The sequence below is a fragment of the Tachyglossus aculeatus genome, chromosome 14 (assembly GCF_015852505.1).
Source record: "Tachyglossus aculeatus isolate mTacAcu1 chromosome 14, mTacAcu1.pri, whole genome shotgun sequence".
NCBI lineage: Eukaryota > Metazoa > Chordata > Mammalia > Monotremata > Tachyglossidae > Tachyglossus > Tachyglossus aculeatus.
In genome coordinates this window covers 43862090-43880226 of record NC_052079.1, presented here as the reverse complement: position 1 = coordinate 43880226, position 18137 = coordinate 43862090, and the positions used below count along the sequence as shown (strand labels likewise).

The window sequence follows — 18137 nt, the reverse complement described above, 5'->3', positions numbered from 1 at the left end:
TTTTTTTAATGGTATTTGTTAAGCACTTACAATCAATCGTATTTATTGACCGCTTACTATGTGCAGATCACTGTACTAAGCGCCGGAGAAAGTACAGTGCAACCGAATTAGCCTACATTCCCTGCCCATAACTAGTTTACAATTTAGAGGGGTACTATGAGCCAGGCACTGTTCTAAGGGCTGTCTAGGTAACTGAATTATATAATTAACCTGTCTAGCTAATTCAATTGCCTTCAAAGTGGTGCTTTTTGAACGAACACACACCACCCCACACCACCACCACCCCCAGATCTCCCTTCCCTGCCTCAATCACCTAAACAAATAGTCTTGGGGAATTCCTGAAACGGGAAGTAGAATTAAAAAACAATATTTCACTACAACCTGCCCTAAGGTAAGGGAGTCATCTGTTGGGGAATTTCCCGAATTAGAAGGATGTTGCCAGGCTCTTTTAGGAGGCCTTTTTAGTCCATCCTGACTAACCCTAAAAAGAAAAAAAAATGGGAAACGTTACAGAGGGAGCATTGCTTAGTGGATACAGCACGGACCTGGGGTCAGAAGGACCTGGGTTCTAATTTCGGGTCTGCCACTTGTCTGCTTTGTGACCTTGGACAAGTCATTTCACCTGCTTGTGCCTCCGTTACCTTGTCTGTAAAATGGGGATTAAGACTGTGAACCCCATGTGGAACAAGGACTGTGTCCAACCTGATTATCATGTTTTTACCCCCAGTGCTTAGTAGTGACTAAAACATAGTAAGAGCTTAACAATTCCATTTAAAAAAAAAAAGACGATAAAAACATTTCTGGCCACACACACCCGTTTATGCCTATTAACATTGCCAGTAAAGGAAAGCAGCTTCTTAGCTAAAATTGTGTTTTACTTAGCTCAACTACCCAGTGGAGGGGGTGGAGGGGGGTGAAAGCAGGGCATGCGTGACCACAGTCTAGACAACAATAATTAATAATCATAATTGTAGTGCTTTTTAAGATCTACTATGTGCCAAACACTGTACAAACTACTTAAGTACAGTGAGATCAGACCCAATCCCGTGCATCCTGGGGCGGTCACAGTCTAAGTAGGAAGGAGAATGGGTATTGACTCCCCATTTTGCTGAAGCCAAGATAAATGACTTGTCTAAAGTCATTTGCACACAGTAAGCACTCAATAAATACGATTGAGTGCATAAGGACATACAGCAAACAAATGGCAAGTGCTTAGGGCTTTAGTTCTCTCCCAAGTGTTTAGTACAGGGTTCTGCACACAGCACCCAATAAATACCATTGACTGATCGCTTTCTAAAATTTGGTTAGAGAAAATGATTTTTTTATGGTACTTAGGTGCTTACTTTGTGCTAAGCACTGGGGTAGGTACGAGATAATCAGGCTGGACACAGTCTCTATCCATACTTCATGCTGCTGCCCGGATTATCTTTGTCCAGAAACGCTCTGGACATATTACTCCCCTCCTCAAAAACCTCCAATGGCTACCGATCAATCTGCGCATCAGGCAGAAACTCCTCACCCTGGGCTTCAAGGCTGTCCATCACCTGGCCCCCTCCTACCTCACCTCCCTTCTCTCCTTCTACTGCCCAGCCCGCACCCTCCGCTCCTCCACCACTAATCTCCTCACTGTACCTCGCTCTCGCCTGTCCCGCCATCGACCCCCGGCCCACGTCATCCCCCGGGCCTGGAATGCCCCCAATCCCTCTGCCCATCCGCCAAGCTAGCTCTCTTCCTCCCTTCAAGGCCCTGCTGAGAGCTCACCTACTCCAGGAGGCCTTCCCAGACTGAGCCCCTTCTTTCCTCTCCCCCTCGTCCCCCTCTCCATCCCCCCGTCTTACCTCCTTCCCTTCCCCACAGCACCTGTATATATGTATATATGGTTGTACATATTTCTTACTCTATTTATTTATTTATTTATTTATTTTACTTGTACATTTCTATCCTACTTATTTTATTTTGTTGGTATGTTTGGTTCTGTTCTCTGTCTCCCCCTTTTAGACTGTGAGCCCACTGTTGGGTAGGGACTGTCTCTATGTGATGCCAATTTGTACTTCCCAAGCGCTTAGTACAGTGCTCTGCACATAGTAAGCGCTCAATAAATACGATTGATTGATTGATTGATTGATATGGGGCTCATAGTCTAAGCATAACGCAGTAGGATTTAATCCCCATTTTACTGATGAGGAATCTGAGGCACAGAAAAGTTTAGTGACTTGCCAAAGGTCACACTGCAGACAAGTGGCAGATCAGGGATTAGAACCCAGGTCCTCTGACTCCCAGGCTCGTGTTCTTTCCACTAGATCATGCTGCTTCCCTGAATGACAGATGAATGATGAATGATTTCCGTTCATAGTCATCTTTAATGTAGTAGCTTAAGGCACACATTATCATTCAAGTGCTAGATCCCTGCCCATTTTTCAGCCTGTCTTGCCCCGGAAGAAGCTGAGCTAAACTCTCCATAGTTTACTAAAAGGGAAGTGGGGGTGATGGGGAGAGGGAGGAAATACAAACAAGTCTCTCTGTTCTTCCTCCTACACAGACTGTGTGTCCGTATAGGGCAGGGACAGTGTCCATCTTGATTAACTTGTTCCCCAGAGCTTAGAACAGTGCTTCACACATAGTAAGCCCTCAACAAATATCATAGGTAATTATTATTAAATCTCTTTGGCTGAGACCCCATACCTTTCCTTTAGGAGAAGCAGCATGGCCTTGGGAGTCAGAGGACCTGGATTGTAATCTCAGCTCCACCGCTTACCTACTGCGTGATTTTAGGGAAGTCAATTTCTCTGTGCCTCGGTTCCCTCTGCAAAATGGGTTAATACCTATTCTCCCTTCTGCTAAAGGTGTGAGCCCCATGAAGAATCTGACTACTTTGTATCTATCAGTACAGTGCTTGGCACATAGTAGGCATATAATAAATGCCATTATTATTGTTGTTGTTGTTTCTCCAGGTGCTTTATGGTCTCACTGATCGACAATTATTCAAGGGGAAGGAGAGAGAACAAGAGCTATTCTTTGACCCGAGAGAGGATTGACTTGTTCCAAGCCAATTCTCAGACATGTCTGTAAAATGGGGATAAGCTACCTCCAACTACTCACCTTTTAATAAGTGACTTCAACTTTGAGATCCCATAGATGAAAGGGTCTATAGAAGTGCCAAGTGCTATTATTAATATTACAACCTTTAACATCATTATTCAGAATAGAAGTTAACAACTGAGAAATAGGAAAAAAAAATCCACTTCCAACTTCCCCAGGATATTAGGGATCAGAGGCATATTGCTCTCCGGCCTAAGGCAAACCAATACTAGAGTTTACCACCCTTAACAACTCAGCATTTGTGGTGGTTCTGAAGGCAGGTGGTGGCTGGCAGGGGTTGGAAGAGGGAGAAAAAAAGGAGCCCTATTCTGTCTAAATTGCTGGATTGGAATGGGCCCATACAGGTTTGCCTCTCTTGTGGGGTAGGAAATTTCACAGGTGTTGGACTCTCCTTCCAGGCTCTCTCTTCTGGTTAAAAGATTCTTCCTTCCCTTGAAGTGAACCCAGAGACTTATTTATTGCTTTGGGCCTAGTCATCCCATAACTAGTGGTGGGCCTTTACTGTCTCCTCCCTCCTCCCTTTCAAAAAGACTGAAAGCTCCCTCTAGATTGAAGACTTCATGTGGGCAAGGGATGTGTCTACCAACTCGGTTGTATTGTATTACTCTGCCAAGCTCTTAGTACAGTGCTCTGCTTATAGTGCATGCTCAATAAATACCATTGACTGATTAATTGACTGATTGACTAAAACAAGGAACAAGGAATCCTTCTTCCCACCCAACTTCCACCCTCCATCAGCTGCTTCCATTCAGGGGCAAACTGAGTTGTCCCTATCCTGAACTTAACATTACTGTTGGGCATCTCATTACCTCCTCAGATCTAGTCAGTTCTGCCTCACTCTGCCCCAGAGCTAGGCTGGAGCTTTGCTGGTCTCTTTTTTAAACATAAAAATGTTTCCCCAAACTCAGATGATGACTTTGGGATCCTTATTTTCCCCTCCAACTCTCAAAATTCCTTTGAAATTGATTATGTCGCCTATGGAGTTGATGATACCACCTGTAGCTTTCTTGTTGGGACTTAATGTTCAGTTAGTGAATGGTATTTATTGTACACTTACTGCATGCAGAGCACTGTAGTAAGCACTTGGGAGAGTACACTATAATAGAGTCTGTTGACACGATCCCAGTCCTCAAGGAGCAAACCCTATTAATGGGTTTGTTCAAAACCTAAAGGCTCCCTCAGATTCATTTTGAATAAATTCAGTTTTGCTCTCCAGGAAGCCTAATGACCTAGGCTACTCAGCCCATTCCTTACTAAATATGGCACTGGTTTTAAAAAAAGCTCTCCCTAGGATTCCACTCCTATGAAAGTTTCCCACCATTTCCAAAACATGACGATTTTCCTAAAATGCTACAAAAAGGACTCCACATTCACCCAAGTCATATTTATTTCTTTGTAAGTCAAAGGGTTATTGACGCAATCTTAAAACTGCCCGAATACTCTGCACGGAGCTATGGAATGAACATAATCTAATTTACCAAAGGCTACCCAAAATATGAGGTAAAAAAATCAGAATTGACTTTTCACCTTGCTATGGAAAAGAGATCATCATGTTATCACACACTGTACTTTCCCCCATGCAGTCTAACTAGTATCCTAAACTCATCACAAAGCACTCCTCAAAGAATCCCAAACTTCTGGGTTTAGCTGATTCTCAAAGAGAATATTGAGAGTGGCCCAGAGGCTCCATTAGTGTGATCTGAAGAAGTTTGCAAATTTAAGGGTTAAGAGCAAAAGCACTGATTTTATTTCTGCCCCTTTACTCTGTGGTTTAGTGGAAAGACTAGGGCATTAAGTCAGGAGAGCTGCATTATAATATAAGCTTTGCTCTGCCTGCTGTGTGACCGTGGGCAAATCACTTAACTTCTCTGTGCTTCAGTTCCCTCATTTGTAAGATGGGGGTTAAATACTTTTCTCCCCCATTGGACAGTAAGTCCTTTGTGGGCAGGAAACATGCCTCAGGTATCTGTTGTATTTCCCAAGTGTTTAGTACAGTGCACTGCATTCAATAGGTGCTCAATATATTCCCTTACTATTAAAATCTCCCCTGCACATGATCACGTTTCCATGCATAACTTGCAAAACAGTCTCCAGGTTACTGCTGGCCATATCCCCTACACACCTACTCACTATGTGTTTTGTATCAATGTTTATGTGCCCTTACTCATGTATTTTCCAGTACCGTTGTCCAAGCTTGTTCTTCATTAACATCATTGTCGTTTACAAGAACATACAGTTATCCTTAAACACTAAGGTTTTGTTCTTGTAAAACGTTCCATTAAGGAAAACTCAGTCCTCACCTGCTCCAATGTTGTCTGCAAGCACACAAGCAGTTTTTTCAATGATATGGCACGCTGAGCCCAAACTGGCTTGCTTTGTCAGAAGAACATTCCCTAAATATGAAGCAGCGTGGCCTAGTGGATAGAGCACAGGTCTGGGAGTCAGAAGGACCTGGGTTCTAATCCTGACTCCGTCACTTGTCTTCTGTGTGATTTTGGGCAACACACAATTTCTCTGTGCCTCAGTTCCTTCATCGGTAAAATGGGGATTAAGATTGTGAGTCCTATGTGGGACAGGGACTGTGTCCAACCCAATTATCTTGAATCTACCCCAGTGCTTACAAAGCACATAGTAAGTGCTTAACAAATACCACAATTATTATTATTACTATTATTAATTCCTTAATCACGTCCCAGTCAAATGCATATTAAGAACATCCAATATGGTTATTGAGCTCCTGTGGGGTCTCTACCAGTTTTGCTGGCTCCAAATATATATTTGTCTGCCTTATCTCTCCCTTCAGATCATAAGCTCCCTGGTGGGGAGGAACTATATAGCTCGCTGCACTCTGTGGTGCCATTCAGATGCAGGGAACCCCCTTCCGTAAAAAATTTTGATTGATGACGATGCCGGGACAGTTGCTGGAAGTAGTGGGGTAGCAAGCTAACTAAAAAGAGGGGTAGCAAGCTAACTAAAAAGAGGGGGTGCAGAAATAAATACCTAATAATAATAATAACTATGGTATTTGTTAAGCACTTACTATGTGCCAGGCACTGTACTAACCACTGGGGTGGACACAAGCAAATCAGGTAGGACAAAGTCCCTGACCCACATGGGGCTCACAGTCTCAATCCTCATTTTACAGTTGAGGTAACTGAGGCACAGAGAAGTGAAGTGACTTGCCCACAGTCAAACAGCAGACAAGTGGCCGTGTCAGGATTAGAACCCGTGACCTCCTGACTCTCAGGCCTATGCTCTATCCACTACACCATGCTGCTTCTCTACCTGAAACAACCATGGTCTGCAGGGAAGCCTGATAAACAATGTCAACAATGCCACGCTTACTGCAACTACTCACATGCTGAGAATGGAACTCCTGAGGAATCCGGTAGCTAGGGTGGGGTGCCCAGGGAGAGAGAATTTAGGTGGAACAAGGACACACTGAACAAACCGAGCAACAGCAGTATCTGAAAAATAACTTCAGTAGCCAGGCCTTTGGGTCCCTGGTTAAGTAAGAGGCTTCATTGAGCCAGCAGGCCAAGATTCAAAAACATGAGCATCAATAGGCCCTATGGGCAAAGCAGTAGTCATCATCCAGATGGCAGATGAAAAATGCAGTTGGCAAGTGAGACAGATTACACAGTTTCTAGTTACGACAGCCACATCCTTGTCTTCAGAATGCCTGCTACGAGTGTCACCTTTAAATAAGAAACTCATTGCAAACGGGATGCTACATATAAAGGATAGCAACATTGTGCCTGATGAGTCATCTCTGGAACTCAGCCACGTGGTAGAGCAAAGTGGTGAGAAAGGAAGTTATACATATCTTTAAATGATACATTAAAAAGTATTCATTTATTTTAATGACTGTCTCCACCTCTAGACTGTAAGCTCGTTATGGGCAAGGAACATGTCTACTAATTCTGCTGTATTGTGCTATCCCAAGTGCTTGGAATATTGCTCTGCACATTGTAAGCACTCACTAAATATCACTGATTGATTGAAGATTAGCTAGCCTAGGAATTATGGGTGGAAAGATGCTCTCACTATTTGATATAGGGCAAGCTAAGAACCAGAAGGCCTAGGAGAGGTCAGCAGGGCTCAGGAGCTATCTAAAGCACAGAGGTCTTGGGTTAGAAGACCTAAGTGGGAATATTAGGGTTTGAGATGGGCCTGGAAGTTTGAGGAGCTGGATACAACTAACGCAAACAAAATGGTTATTTTCCAGCCTAAGGCCCTTTCATATAGTCACAGCGAAACCTGAAAGTTGAGTCAAACATCATGAAAGTGGTTCTAAAGTAACAATCAGTATAGTAAGTTGGCAGTGCCGCAAATGCTATATACATTGGCAAAAACCGATAAACAAATAATCTGAGCATTTTGAGAGTAAATCATCCCTGAAGACAAAAACCCAACTCAAGATGGAGAGAGTGAGTTACAGCAGAAGGAATCTGAGACAAATTATAATAGCTCTGGAAGAGTCACCATGATCTGGAAGAACATGAACTGTGAGATGCAGCTGGTTTCCCGAGTATTCTGCGGTATGGTGAGATTGGGCCTGCAGATGTCTTGGGATATTACAGTTCCAGTACCTAGCTATGCATCATTAAAAGATCTACAAATGATGTCCACTCTATGCACATCATTTAACCAGATAAAAAGACAGGAGGCTCAGCAGTGGTCTTTGAGTTTCTGACCCAGTAATGGGGAGTTGGGTCTATTTTGTAATTTTAGACAATCACCTAGTAAAGGGATCCGAAGTCCCGTTCAAAAGTTGCCCTTTGGGGTTTTCATCAGTTGCATATTTGGAGTTCAAAGATTAAAGGATTTGGGCACATGGGCTACACCAACAGGGGTTCACAGAAGTACCTACAGCTTCTTTCTGATCCAAGCTCATGCTGTAAATCCATGCCCCGGGCCCGCCAACCCGCTCTTGCCCTTTGACTTGTGGCAAATGAAGCACCTCATGGTTTTGCATACAAGTACCCTCGGTACACTCTGCCATAACACGGGTTTTCACTAGGTATTTTCAGAGACCCTTGTTAGGGACATCCTCTGACAATGATGCACAATAGGAAGAGACAGCTGTGCTCCTGGGTGCAACATCAGAATGGACAAGTGCTGGAGCAGGTTTCCCCCACTGAGTAGTTCTGCCAGAATATGCACTTGGATCTGTGCCCATTAAGCATCTGATATTCACCCTACCCTCAGTCCCACAGCACCTATGTGCAGATCCATAATATATTTTAATGTGTGCCTCCCCCTCTAGACTTTAGGTTCCTAAAGGGCATGGAAAATGTCCTGTACTCTCAGAAGTGCTTAGTACAGTGTTCTGTACATAGTAAGTGCTCAATAAATACCACTGATTGACTGTTTGAATACAACACCCCCATGTTATAGGAAAACTGGGTATACTCTAGCCCTTCCCATTCCCCTTCCATATATTTACTTTCAGCCCCTATAATTAGCACATCTTAGGACAACCAGAAGAGAGTTAGAAAGGGTAGAGAAGGGCAATCAAAATGTTTGGGAGTAGCTTCCATTCCAGGATAAAATGACATGATTACAACTCTTCTGTTTAGAAAGACACAAGCTTGGAGGGGACATGAATTTAGGTCTACAAAATCAGGAAGGGCGTGGACAAACTGGAGACTGTAACCTCATTGTAGGAAGGGAACGTATCTTTCGACTCTGTTGTACTCTCCCCAGCGCTTTAGTACAGTGCTCTGCACACAGTAAGTGCACAATACCACTGATTGATTGATTAATTGATTGACCAAACACAGTATTGTTGTTCAGCAAATCCTACCTAAGCAGGCCAAGGGAGACTATAATGAAGTCTGAAAGTGTGCAAGACAAGTGTGCAGGAAGGTGTGCAAGAAGCAAGAAACACTGAAAGGTCCAAGAAGAGTTTGGATATATTTCATGGCCAAGATGTCTATAATGAGCAATAGAGTAAAAAATTAGAGATGTCAGAAGGCTTGAGAATGGTTTAAATAATACATGAAGGGTTATTGGAAGAAAGCATTAGGGATGTCGGAAGATACAACCTGAACCGTGAAAATAGATGTCGTGGAGGGCAGCCAATGACCCTGTTCCTCCAAGTATCCTCCAACATCACTATTGGGAATAGAACACTTGCCTAGATGGACTAGGTATAGTATATCTTTTGTTTCAATGACCTGTGCCAGCTGCAGTTTCTAAAATCATTCTCAAGGGTGTGTCGTAAAGAGAACACACTCTCTGAAATTCATCAAGAGACTGAATTATTTTGCATCAGCTAACACTGTTGATTTAATTTCTCAAATGGATTACCCCCTGCAGTACAGAGGAAGAGCAAAAATAATTTCAAAACTCTTTCCCTTCACTAAAAACAAACTGCAGGGTAAAATGAGTCAACAGAGTTTACTACAGACCTTCACAGCACAGCATCAGCCTTGGTGTTGTCAAATGGGGACAGGAGGAAGTGTTTCTAAAAACTACGAAAGGGAGGAAATACGAAAACTGGAATCCCATTAAAACTGTGTAGATAAACTTACAGTCAACAGATCATATTTGCATATGAGAAACTAAAATGTAGGGAGGGCCTTCGTACCTGTTTGGTCCAGTTCAAGTGAAAAATAAGGAACCCTCATAAATTGGAATACTTCCTTCACCTGCAAAAATAAGGTCAACACATATTGTCAGACCAATGCAGTGGTTTAGGGATGCTTCCTCTTAGCTCTGCTTTTTCCCTCTCACCCAACCTTTCTCTCACTTGAAGAGTTTCCAACCCATTTTTATGTAACCCGCAAGATTCTCCAGAATGCTGGCTGTTTACTGGAGAATCTGGGACTTGAATTAATGATTCACTTGTGTAGCTTCAGGAAATTCATGAAATGTTCAGTGACTCAGTTTGCCATTCTATAAAATGGGCATAATATTGACCTTCCTTAGAAAGGTGTTGGTAATCAGTATTTGTAAAAATTCTGAGACCTAAGGAAGAGATGAGTCCTGTACAAGGTACTATTTTATTGACTCAACAGTCATCAGGGATTATGTACCAGTCATATAAATCATACATTCAGATAGTGCCAAATACAGTATCCAGGCAGAAAATTCAAGTCCTAGTCCAAGGAACCATAAGAAAATGATTTTTGCCTTAATTTATTTGACTCAGCAAGACTGCTTCACCCCCTAGTTTGTTCCTAGTAAACTCCTCATTTAAAAGCATGTCCATCAAAGTAAAATGCAATTAAGAAGCAAGAGGCACTTAGAGTGTGTTATGCAATGAGTGGGAAACAAATTTAATGCAGAAGTGGATTTCCTCATGGGCATTTCCCAACTTGAATTAATGCAAATGACATTACGCATTTCAAAAAGAAAACCCTCTATTAATCAAGCTGAGTGTAAACACAAGAACAAAGTTTCTCCATTTTGCTTTCCTCAGAGGGTAAATTAAATAAATTAAAATTGTTAAATGAGATGATACGATCAAATGACCTTGGAAAACTATGCTTCAACACAGGAGAAGATGATATGCTCTTAGCAGCAAAGTTAAGGATTCCACACATATTGGAGCTCTGCCTGGGCCCCTAATCCCTAGCTAGACACAAACCCACCCTGGCTGGTTCCAGCCCACCCAACTGGAGCCCCAGGACTGTGGAAGCCTGCCTGGAAGCAGCGTGGCTTGGTGGATAAAGCACCATTCATTCATTCATTCAATCATATTTGTTGAGCGCTTACTGTGTGCAGAGCACTGTACTAATCACTTGGGAAGTACAAGTTGGCAACATACAGAGACAGTCCCTACCCAACAATGGGCTCACAGTCTAGAAGGGGGACCAAAGGACTCTTCTGTCCTAAGTCTGATTTCTGGGAGTCCGAAGGACTTGGGTTCTGATCCCAGCTCTGCCACTTATCCGCTGCATGACTTTGGGCAAGTCACTTGACTTCTCTGGGCCTAAATGACCTCATCTGTTAAATGGGGATTAAGACCATGAGACCCATGTGGGACAGGGACGGTGTCCAACCTGATTAGCTTGTATCTGGCCCAGCGTTTAGTACAGTGCCTGCCACATAGTAAGTGCTTAACAAATAGCATAAAAAAGAAAGTTTTAAAAAAGGAGCGGCAACAGAAGTAGACCTGGCCTCAGTTCTTGTGCCCATATTGTGGCACAGTGTGCCCACAGGGTAGTTTCACTGATGTGTCCCCATAGAGCTAACCGCTCACTTGAGAAATCGTTGTTCAAATGTGACCGCAACCCTGCCTCTGTGCCACAATCCCCAGGCCCAAGTGAAACCTTAAATTTTATAGAGTGCTTTTCTCTTTCCACAGCGCTTTCTTATTACTTATCTCATTTTTGCCTCAATTTTTCTGTGAAAATAGGGAGGGGTAGTCATTATTATCCGCATTTTACAGATGAAGAAACTGAGGCCCAGATAGGTTAAGTGACTTGCTTGAGGTTATGCAGCCAGTTGGTGGAAGAGCCAGGACTAGAACCCAAGACCTCCGACTTCCCATCCTGCACTCTTTCCACTAGACCAAATCAGTCTGCAGCCCCCAAATTAGTCAGAGAGAGGCTGAGAGAGTAGCCACACCCAAACAAGTTCATTTTCAGTTCAACACACCCTGACCTGCCGGACCTGAGAGCCACAGGCACAAGTCAGTTCTACATTAGGACTCCATACAAAATAGAGTGTAATCCTTTCTACTGTGTAGCAATAATTGGGTTCTTGAAGAATCTCATGTTGTGGGAAAATTGCATCAGACTAACCATCGATTCATCAGGCATTAATGAGCTGGGGGGTAGATGGTTCAAAGTTACAATCCTGACTCACATTTTTTAATACAAATTCCTCTTTTACTGTTAAATGACTACTCAAGAAAATTCACTTTGGTTCCCTAACTACAAAGTAGTATTCATTCCCAAGGAAGCCCAGGACACTGAAAGACTAATTGCTTTAAAGATAAACATCTTTAGGGTTCCTAAAAGAAGGACTCAAAGGTGTTGTTTTTTTTTCCTGGAGACACTGTAACCTAGACACAATGGTTACATCTGAGGTTCAAAAGAAGACAGCACTTAAGGTGAATAATATGGTACAAGGTATTACATAAAGTCAGTGCCCAATAAATACTGTTGACAATGCTGATGATGTTATGATTAGTTCAACAGAGAAAGGCACAGGATCTTAATTCCTGAAGGGCTTACAGAGCTGGAAGCTGTGGAACTGGGAAAGAGAGGGGAGAAGAGTGAGGAGGGAGGGACCTAGGACCCGCCCCTGACTCTCACTCTCTCTCCAAAGTGAGCTTGGGTTGTGCCCAAAAAGCAACCCTTCCCCTCCCTGCCTCGCCAATGCCAGCGTTGTTCTTAGAGCAGTACACAGTCTGCGATAAATCAGCTACAAAAAGCCTCTGCCACCAATATCAAACCATCCAGGTCATGGGGATTCAGGGTAGCAGAAGGCCACTACTGCTGGAAGCTGCTATTTTCTGGCAACGCTGCTGCTTCCATTCCCAGGGGTGGCACAATGAGGGGCAAAGTGAGCAATCATGAGCTGCCATGACAATTATCCGAACTTAAGACCTACACTGATGGCAGGAAGTATAGACACATGCCGGGTCAACATGTCCTGGCCTTTTGACTCTGGGGAGTTTGAGTCACCCAAGCTGTGCCCAGCACCGAGAAACCAAGGGTTCCCAGAAGCTCCAAGAGGGGACCCGGCTGGGAAGGGGAGGGCCCCTTGCCACCCCAACCTAGAGGATTTTTTATTATTACTATTATTGGGAATAATAATAATAATAATAGTGGTATTTGTTAAGTGCTTACTATGTGCAAAGCACTGTTCTAAGGGCTGGTGTAGATACAAGATAATTGGGTTGGGCACAGTCCCTGTCCCACAAGGGGTTCATAGTCTTAATCTCCATTTTACAGATGAGGTAACAGGCACAGAGAAGTTATTTAACTTCCCAAGGTCACCCAGCAGACAAATGGAGGAGCTGGGATTAGAGTAATAATAACAATAATAATAATAATTGTGGTATTTGTTAAGCACTTAATATACGCTAAGCATTGGGGTAGATACAAGGAAATCAGGTAGGACACGGTCCTTGTCCAACATCGAGCTCACAGTCTTAATCCCCATTTTACAGCTAAGGTAACTGAGCCACAGAGAAGCGAATTGACTTGCCCAAGGTCACAAAGCAGACAAGTGGTGGAGATGAGATTAGAACCCAGGTCCTTCTGACTCCCGGGCCCATGCTCTATCCATTAGGCCACGCTGCTTCCCAGGCCTGGGCTCTACCCACTAGGCAATGCTACTTCTGCTTCTTCTCCACTACTGCTCTACAGCAGCACGGACTTCTGCAGGGGAAAAGCCAGGCGGTTTCCTCGTTTCCCCCAGCCTTCCTGTGACATCCCAGTTGCCAAGTTTATTCATGTTTATTTATTTATCAAGTTTATTTATGACTTGGGGCAGAGGCCAAAAATATCACAAGCACAGGGAAAGGTAGGAGGAGAGAAAATCCAGCCTTGACTAAGGAGGGGAAGAGCTAACGCTGTGGGAACTGCAAGTCAAGTTCCAGACTTGGGGGGGCCTGGCAGGGAAGGAATAATAATAATAATGATGATGATGATTGTGAAATTTGTTAAGAACAAGTCCTTGGCATTGGTATAGTGCTTAGCTCCGGAAGAGGATAATTCCAGGAGTTTTATCAAAGGGAGGTTTGGGGGGGTGGGATGTCACTGAGGCTAAAGAACTTCTCAGGATTAAGTTGAGAATGCCAAAGAAGGAGCAAGGAGACAACTTACCCCATTTAAGAAGTGGCCATAATGGGTAAGTAAAATTGATCGGGTTAAAGTTCCTGTTCTTCTACGTTTCCTCGGCTGTCCCCAACAGAACTGTGCTGGCCCATCTGGACACCAGGGAGCTTAAGGAAGCCACTGCCAGTAAGTACTAGTGCTGCCCCAGGCAATAAATTATGGGGCAATATATCCCACCTCCAGACAGTGGGACTTTCAGGGCTCCAACACCCATGAACAAATTGTTTCTAACTTTTCTTCTAACTTCCTCTAGACTGTGAGCTCCTTGTGGTCAGGGAACGTGACTACCAACTTTATTGTAAGTTTCCAAGTGCTTAGTGCAGTCTCTGCCCTAAGTAAGGGCTCAACGAATACCAGTGATTGGTTGATTCACACTTTCTTACAGAAAAACTTTCCCATGTTAAATATTCCAGAATATTATTTTAATGCACTCAGTTCTTCCATAACATGCTTTCATTATGGATTTTGGATAAAACACAGTTGGGAGATTAGGGAACAAGCTTCTGACAACTTGCATCTGCCTGAATACAGCACAGCTGTCGCATAGGAAAAAACGGTTGTGCGGATGCACAAAGTGCCAGTGAAGACACACATACGATAATGTGAGTTTCCCCTCTGCATGAGAATCATCATCAATTGTATTTATTGAGTGCTTACTATGTGCAGAGCACTGAACTAAGGACTTGGGAGAATACAATACAACAGAATTGGTAAACACAGTACCTGCCCTCAACAAGCTTACAGTCTAGAGGACAAGCTTATGCGACCACCCCCTTTTTATGGTACTTGTTAGGTGCTTCCTGTGAGCCAGGCACTGTTCTAAGCGCCGGGGTAGATACAAGGTAATCAGGAGACCTGGAGTGCTTCACAGTTCAGTCTCTGGGAATCCCTGGAGCTCCTGAAGCAAACTAGGGGTAGAGTAATTGAAACTGGAATGACTGGGGGGCAGGGGGCACATTGCCAATCACCCTCATTTTTAAATAGGGTTTGCTTACACTCCGATTTCTATCAGTCACATTCGAATAATGGTGTTCGAACTACTCCAAGAAAACTCAAGTGCTGAAGGGGGGTACCCCAAATCTGCTCTACAGATGTAGGTACAACATTTCAATAACTTCCTGCCCTCAGTGTGGATATAGTCACCTGCTACAACTCCTCCTAGCCTAGTGTTTTCTCTCTGTTCAGCATGAGGTCAGCATAATAACAAGACCTCCTCAAACAGAAACAGTGTGACCTAGTGGAAAGAGCACAGGCCTGGGAGCCAGAGGATCTAGGTTCTATCCAAGCTTTGCCACTTGTCTGTTGTGTGACTTTAAGTCACTTCACTTCACTACTGAATTAGTTCACTTCAAGCAAGTCATTTCACTCCTCTGTGCTTCAGTTTCCTCAACTGCAAAATGGGGATTCAATACCTGTCTTTCCTGCTACTTTTACTGTAAGCCCCGTGTGCAACACAAACTGGACCAGCCTGATTAATTTATACCTACCCCAATGCTTTAACAGTGCTTGACACATAGTGTTTTAAAAATACCATGAAAAAAGGGGGAAAAAAGACAGAAGTTACTTCATCTACTGGCAACCTTATTTTTGGCAACTGCTCCCTGGAACACTAGCAACTTATGGCTAGGATTCCAAATCCAGAGGCATCTTAAGCAGTAGCAAAGAAGTTCATTTTCTAATTTTTTAATGATATTTGTTAAGCACTTACTAGGTGTCAAACATTGTTCTAAAGTTCTAGGGTAGACACAAGTTACTCAAGCTGGAGACAGTCCCGTCCCACATGAGGCTCACAGTCAAGTAGGAGGGAGAACAGGATCTGAATTCCCATTTTGCGGTTGAGGAAACTGTGGCGCAGAGTAGTGAAGTGACTTGCCCAAGGTCACACAGCAGGCAACCCAGGTTCTCTGGATCCCAGGCCCATGCTTTATTCACTAGGCCACGCTACTTCCCAATTCCTACCCTCACCACCCCTTGATCCCATCAGCTGGAACAACTAATTCAGTGACAGTGCTCCATAAATATTTCTCAATCAAGTTACAATTCTTAAGTTGCCCATTCCTTTTCATATCAGGCAGAAATTACTGACCATCAGCTCTCGCTCCCCACCATTAATCCTCGCTGTTCTCCCACTTCAGCTCGGCACACTTCATTTCTTTCTAACCAACATACTCACTGTACCTAATTCTCATGTCTTTCGTCACCGACCTCTTGCTCACACCCTCCTAATGCCTGGAAATCCCTCCCTAAATCTTATACGGCAGACATTGCTCTTCTCATCTCCAAAGCCCTTCTAAATTCTCATTTTCTCCAAGAGACCACTAGGCTGTAAACACCTTGAGGGCAGAGATCATATCTACTACTTCTACCATGCCCTCTCCATTGCTTAGCACAGTGCACTCCACCCAGTAGGCACTCAAAAATACCATTGATTGATTGATTAGGGACCACTCAGTAGACTGTTCAGGCAAAACATTAAACACATTTGTCTGCTGTGTGACTTTGGGTAAGGTAGTTCACTTTTCTGTGCCTCAGTTACCTCACCTGTAAAATGGGGATTAAGACTGTGGGACAGGTACTGTGTCCAACCTCATTTGCTTGTGCAGTGCCTGGCACATAGTAAACGCTTAACAAATATCACAATTGTTATTATGTATTAACACACTCTCCTTCTACAAATCTGCATGAAAATTCCTCCATTATACTGGAGGAATTAGAGTAAAAAACTGGAGGAATTAAAGTAAGACTCCAAAATCATTTACCCCTCAAAGAAGACATCTTACCTCAGTACACAGGCCGCAGGTAGTTTGACTGAAGATGACAACAGTGTTGGCGTCTATGTAGGCCTGAACACGGGATCGAAGGTTTGCATTTGAAGTGTTCTTTGAGGAATCAATGTTGTTACTTAAGCTGTTGGTAAAAACTGTCCTGTTTTTGTTTTCTGGTTGGATTCCACTGCGGTGATGATCTGATGCGACATGAAATTAAAGCAAAGAAGATCATCATGAGAAAGGAAAATATTATGACATAATAGTAATACTAGGGTCACCTGAAAACAGCTACATTCTTAGCCCAAAAGTGTCAATTAAAAAAGGAAGAAACATTGCAAAAGGATGAGAGTGGGAGCCTCAGAGTCAGGACTCTTTTAAGTTGTATTAGTGCTTAGTGCCATGAGTGACCTTGGATACACACTTCCTGGATCAGTGTGCCATGACTCAAGGACTCCCTTGGAGTAGAAGCTTGCCTGGGCCCTGGCTGGCCTAAGCCAGAGAACAGTGACCCAGAGTAGCCTATGGTCTCCTCCCCTTCATCCTACGACACTTTCTGGTTTCCTAGGCTGAAGGGACTCTGACCCCCAGGAAGCATAGTGGCAATGGCACCATGAATCACTCCTGTGTGAAGTCCTTGGGCATTCACTGGAACACCAATTCCCAATAGACCACAGGTTCACTCAAGTACGAATGCACTGTGTGTGTTCTGTCTCACTCTACCACAGATGTCAGCCCATTGGATGTGGAGCCGGGGCTTGGCTAATAATAATAACTATTATTACTCGTGGAACTGTGTTCTGCCAAAGTGTTTATTTTCCTGCCTCAGTGTTCTCATCTCTCCCCTGGTCCCTATCATCTTTGACATATTTGTCATCCACTAACTAGCTTGATTGGCAAAACTAAATACATTTCCCGGTTCCACTTCTATCGCCCGTTGATTAACCAGTAACTGTTGCCAATGCACAACACCTCCTGGTCCTCTCTACAAGGAACTATCTCCCCTCAGTGGTGCCTAAAGCCAAATGCCCCTTTATACCAGACTCTGAAATTGACATCCTGAGAGTCTTCCAGTCTTATTTCCAATCCTCTCCTGTACCCTTTCAAATTTCTCCTGAAGTCTCACTTCTTTCAGAAACTGTGATAATCAATCATATGTTGCAAATTTGTACTTCCCAAACGCTTAGTACAGTGCTCTGCACATAGTAAGCGCTCAATAAATACGATTGATGATGATGATGATTTACTGTATGCAGAGCACTGTATGAAATGCTTGGGAGAGTACAATATAAACTTTATCATTAAAGGTTTCCCTCTCTCATCGTTAGTGTTCTCCAAACTGTGGCCTGGGAGAGCTTTTCGTAGCCTTGACCAACCTAGTCCTTTCTCAATCAATCAAGCAAGCAATCATCTGGTCTGCCCCCCATCCACTACAGAGATAGCACCGGATGACTTTCCGTCCAGTACTTTT

General features: G+C 43.5%; 1 protein-coding gene across 2 annotated transcripts in view; it reads right to left on the bottom strand.

Moving 5' to 3' along the window:
- Positions 1 to 16844, bottom strand: part of TXNRD1 (thioredoxin reductase 1) — a 73642-nt gene extending 56798 nt beyond the window's left edge. Inside the window, exons 1-2 of one of the 2 annotated variants that reach the window (XM_038756234.1) lie at positions 16682 to 16844; positions 9695 to 9755 (exon numbers count right to left, since the gene is read on the bottom strand). In XM_038756234.1, coding sequence (XP_038612162.1) covers positions 9695 to 9734 — 40 coding nt within the window. In that variant the 5' untranslated portion in view covers positions 9735 to 9755; positions 16682 to 16844. Of the gene's footprint in view, positions 1 to 9694; positions 9756 to 16681 lie in introns of those variants that run through there. The other variant, XM_038756233.1, reaches the window with a different exon arrangement.
- Positions 16845 to 18137: the final 1293 nt, after the last annotated feature.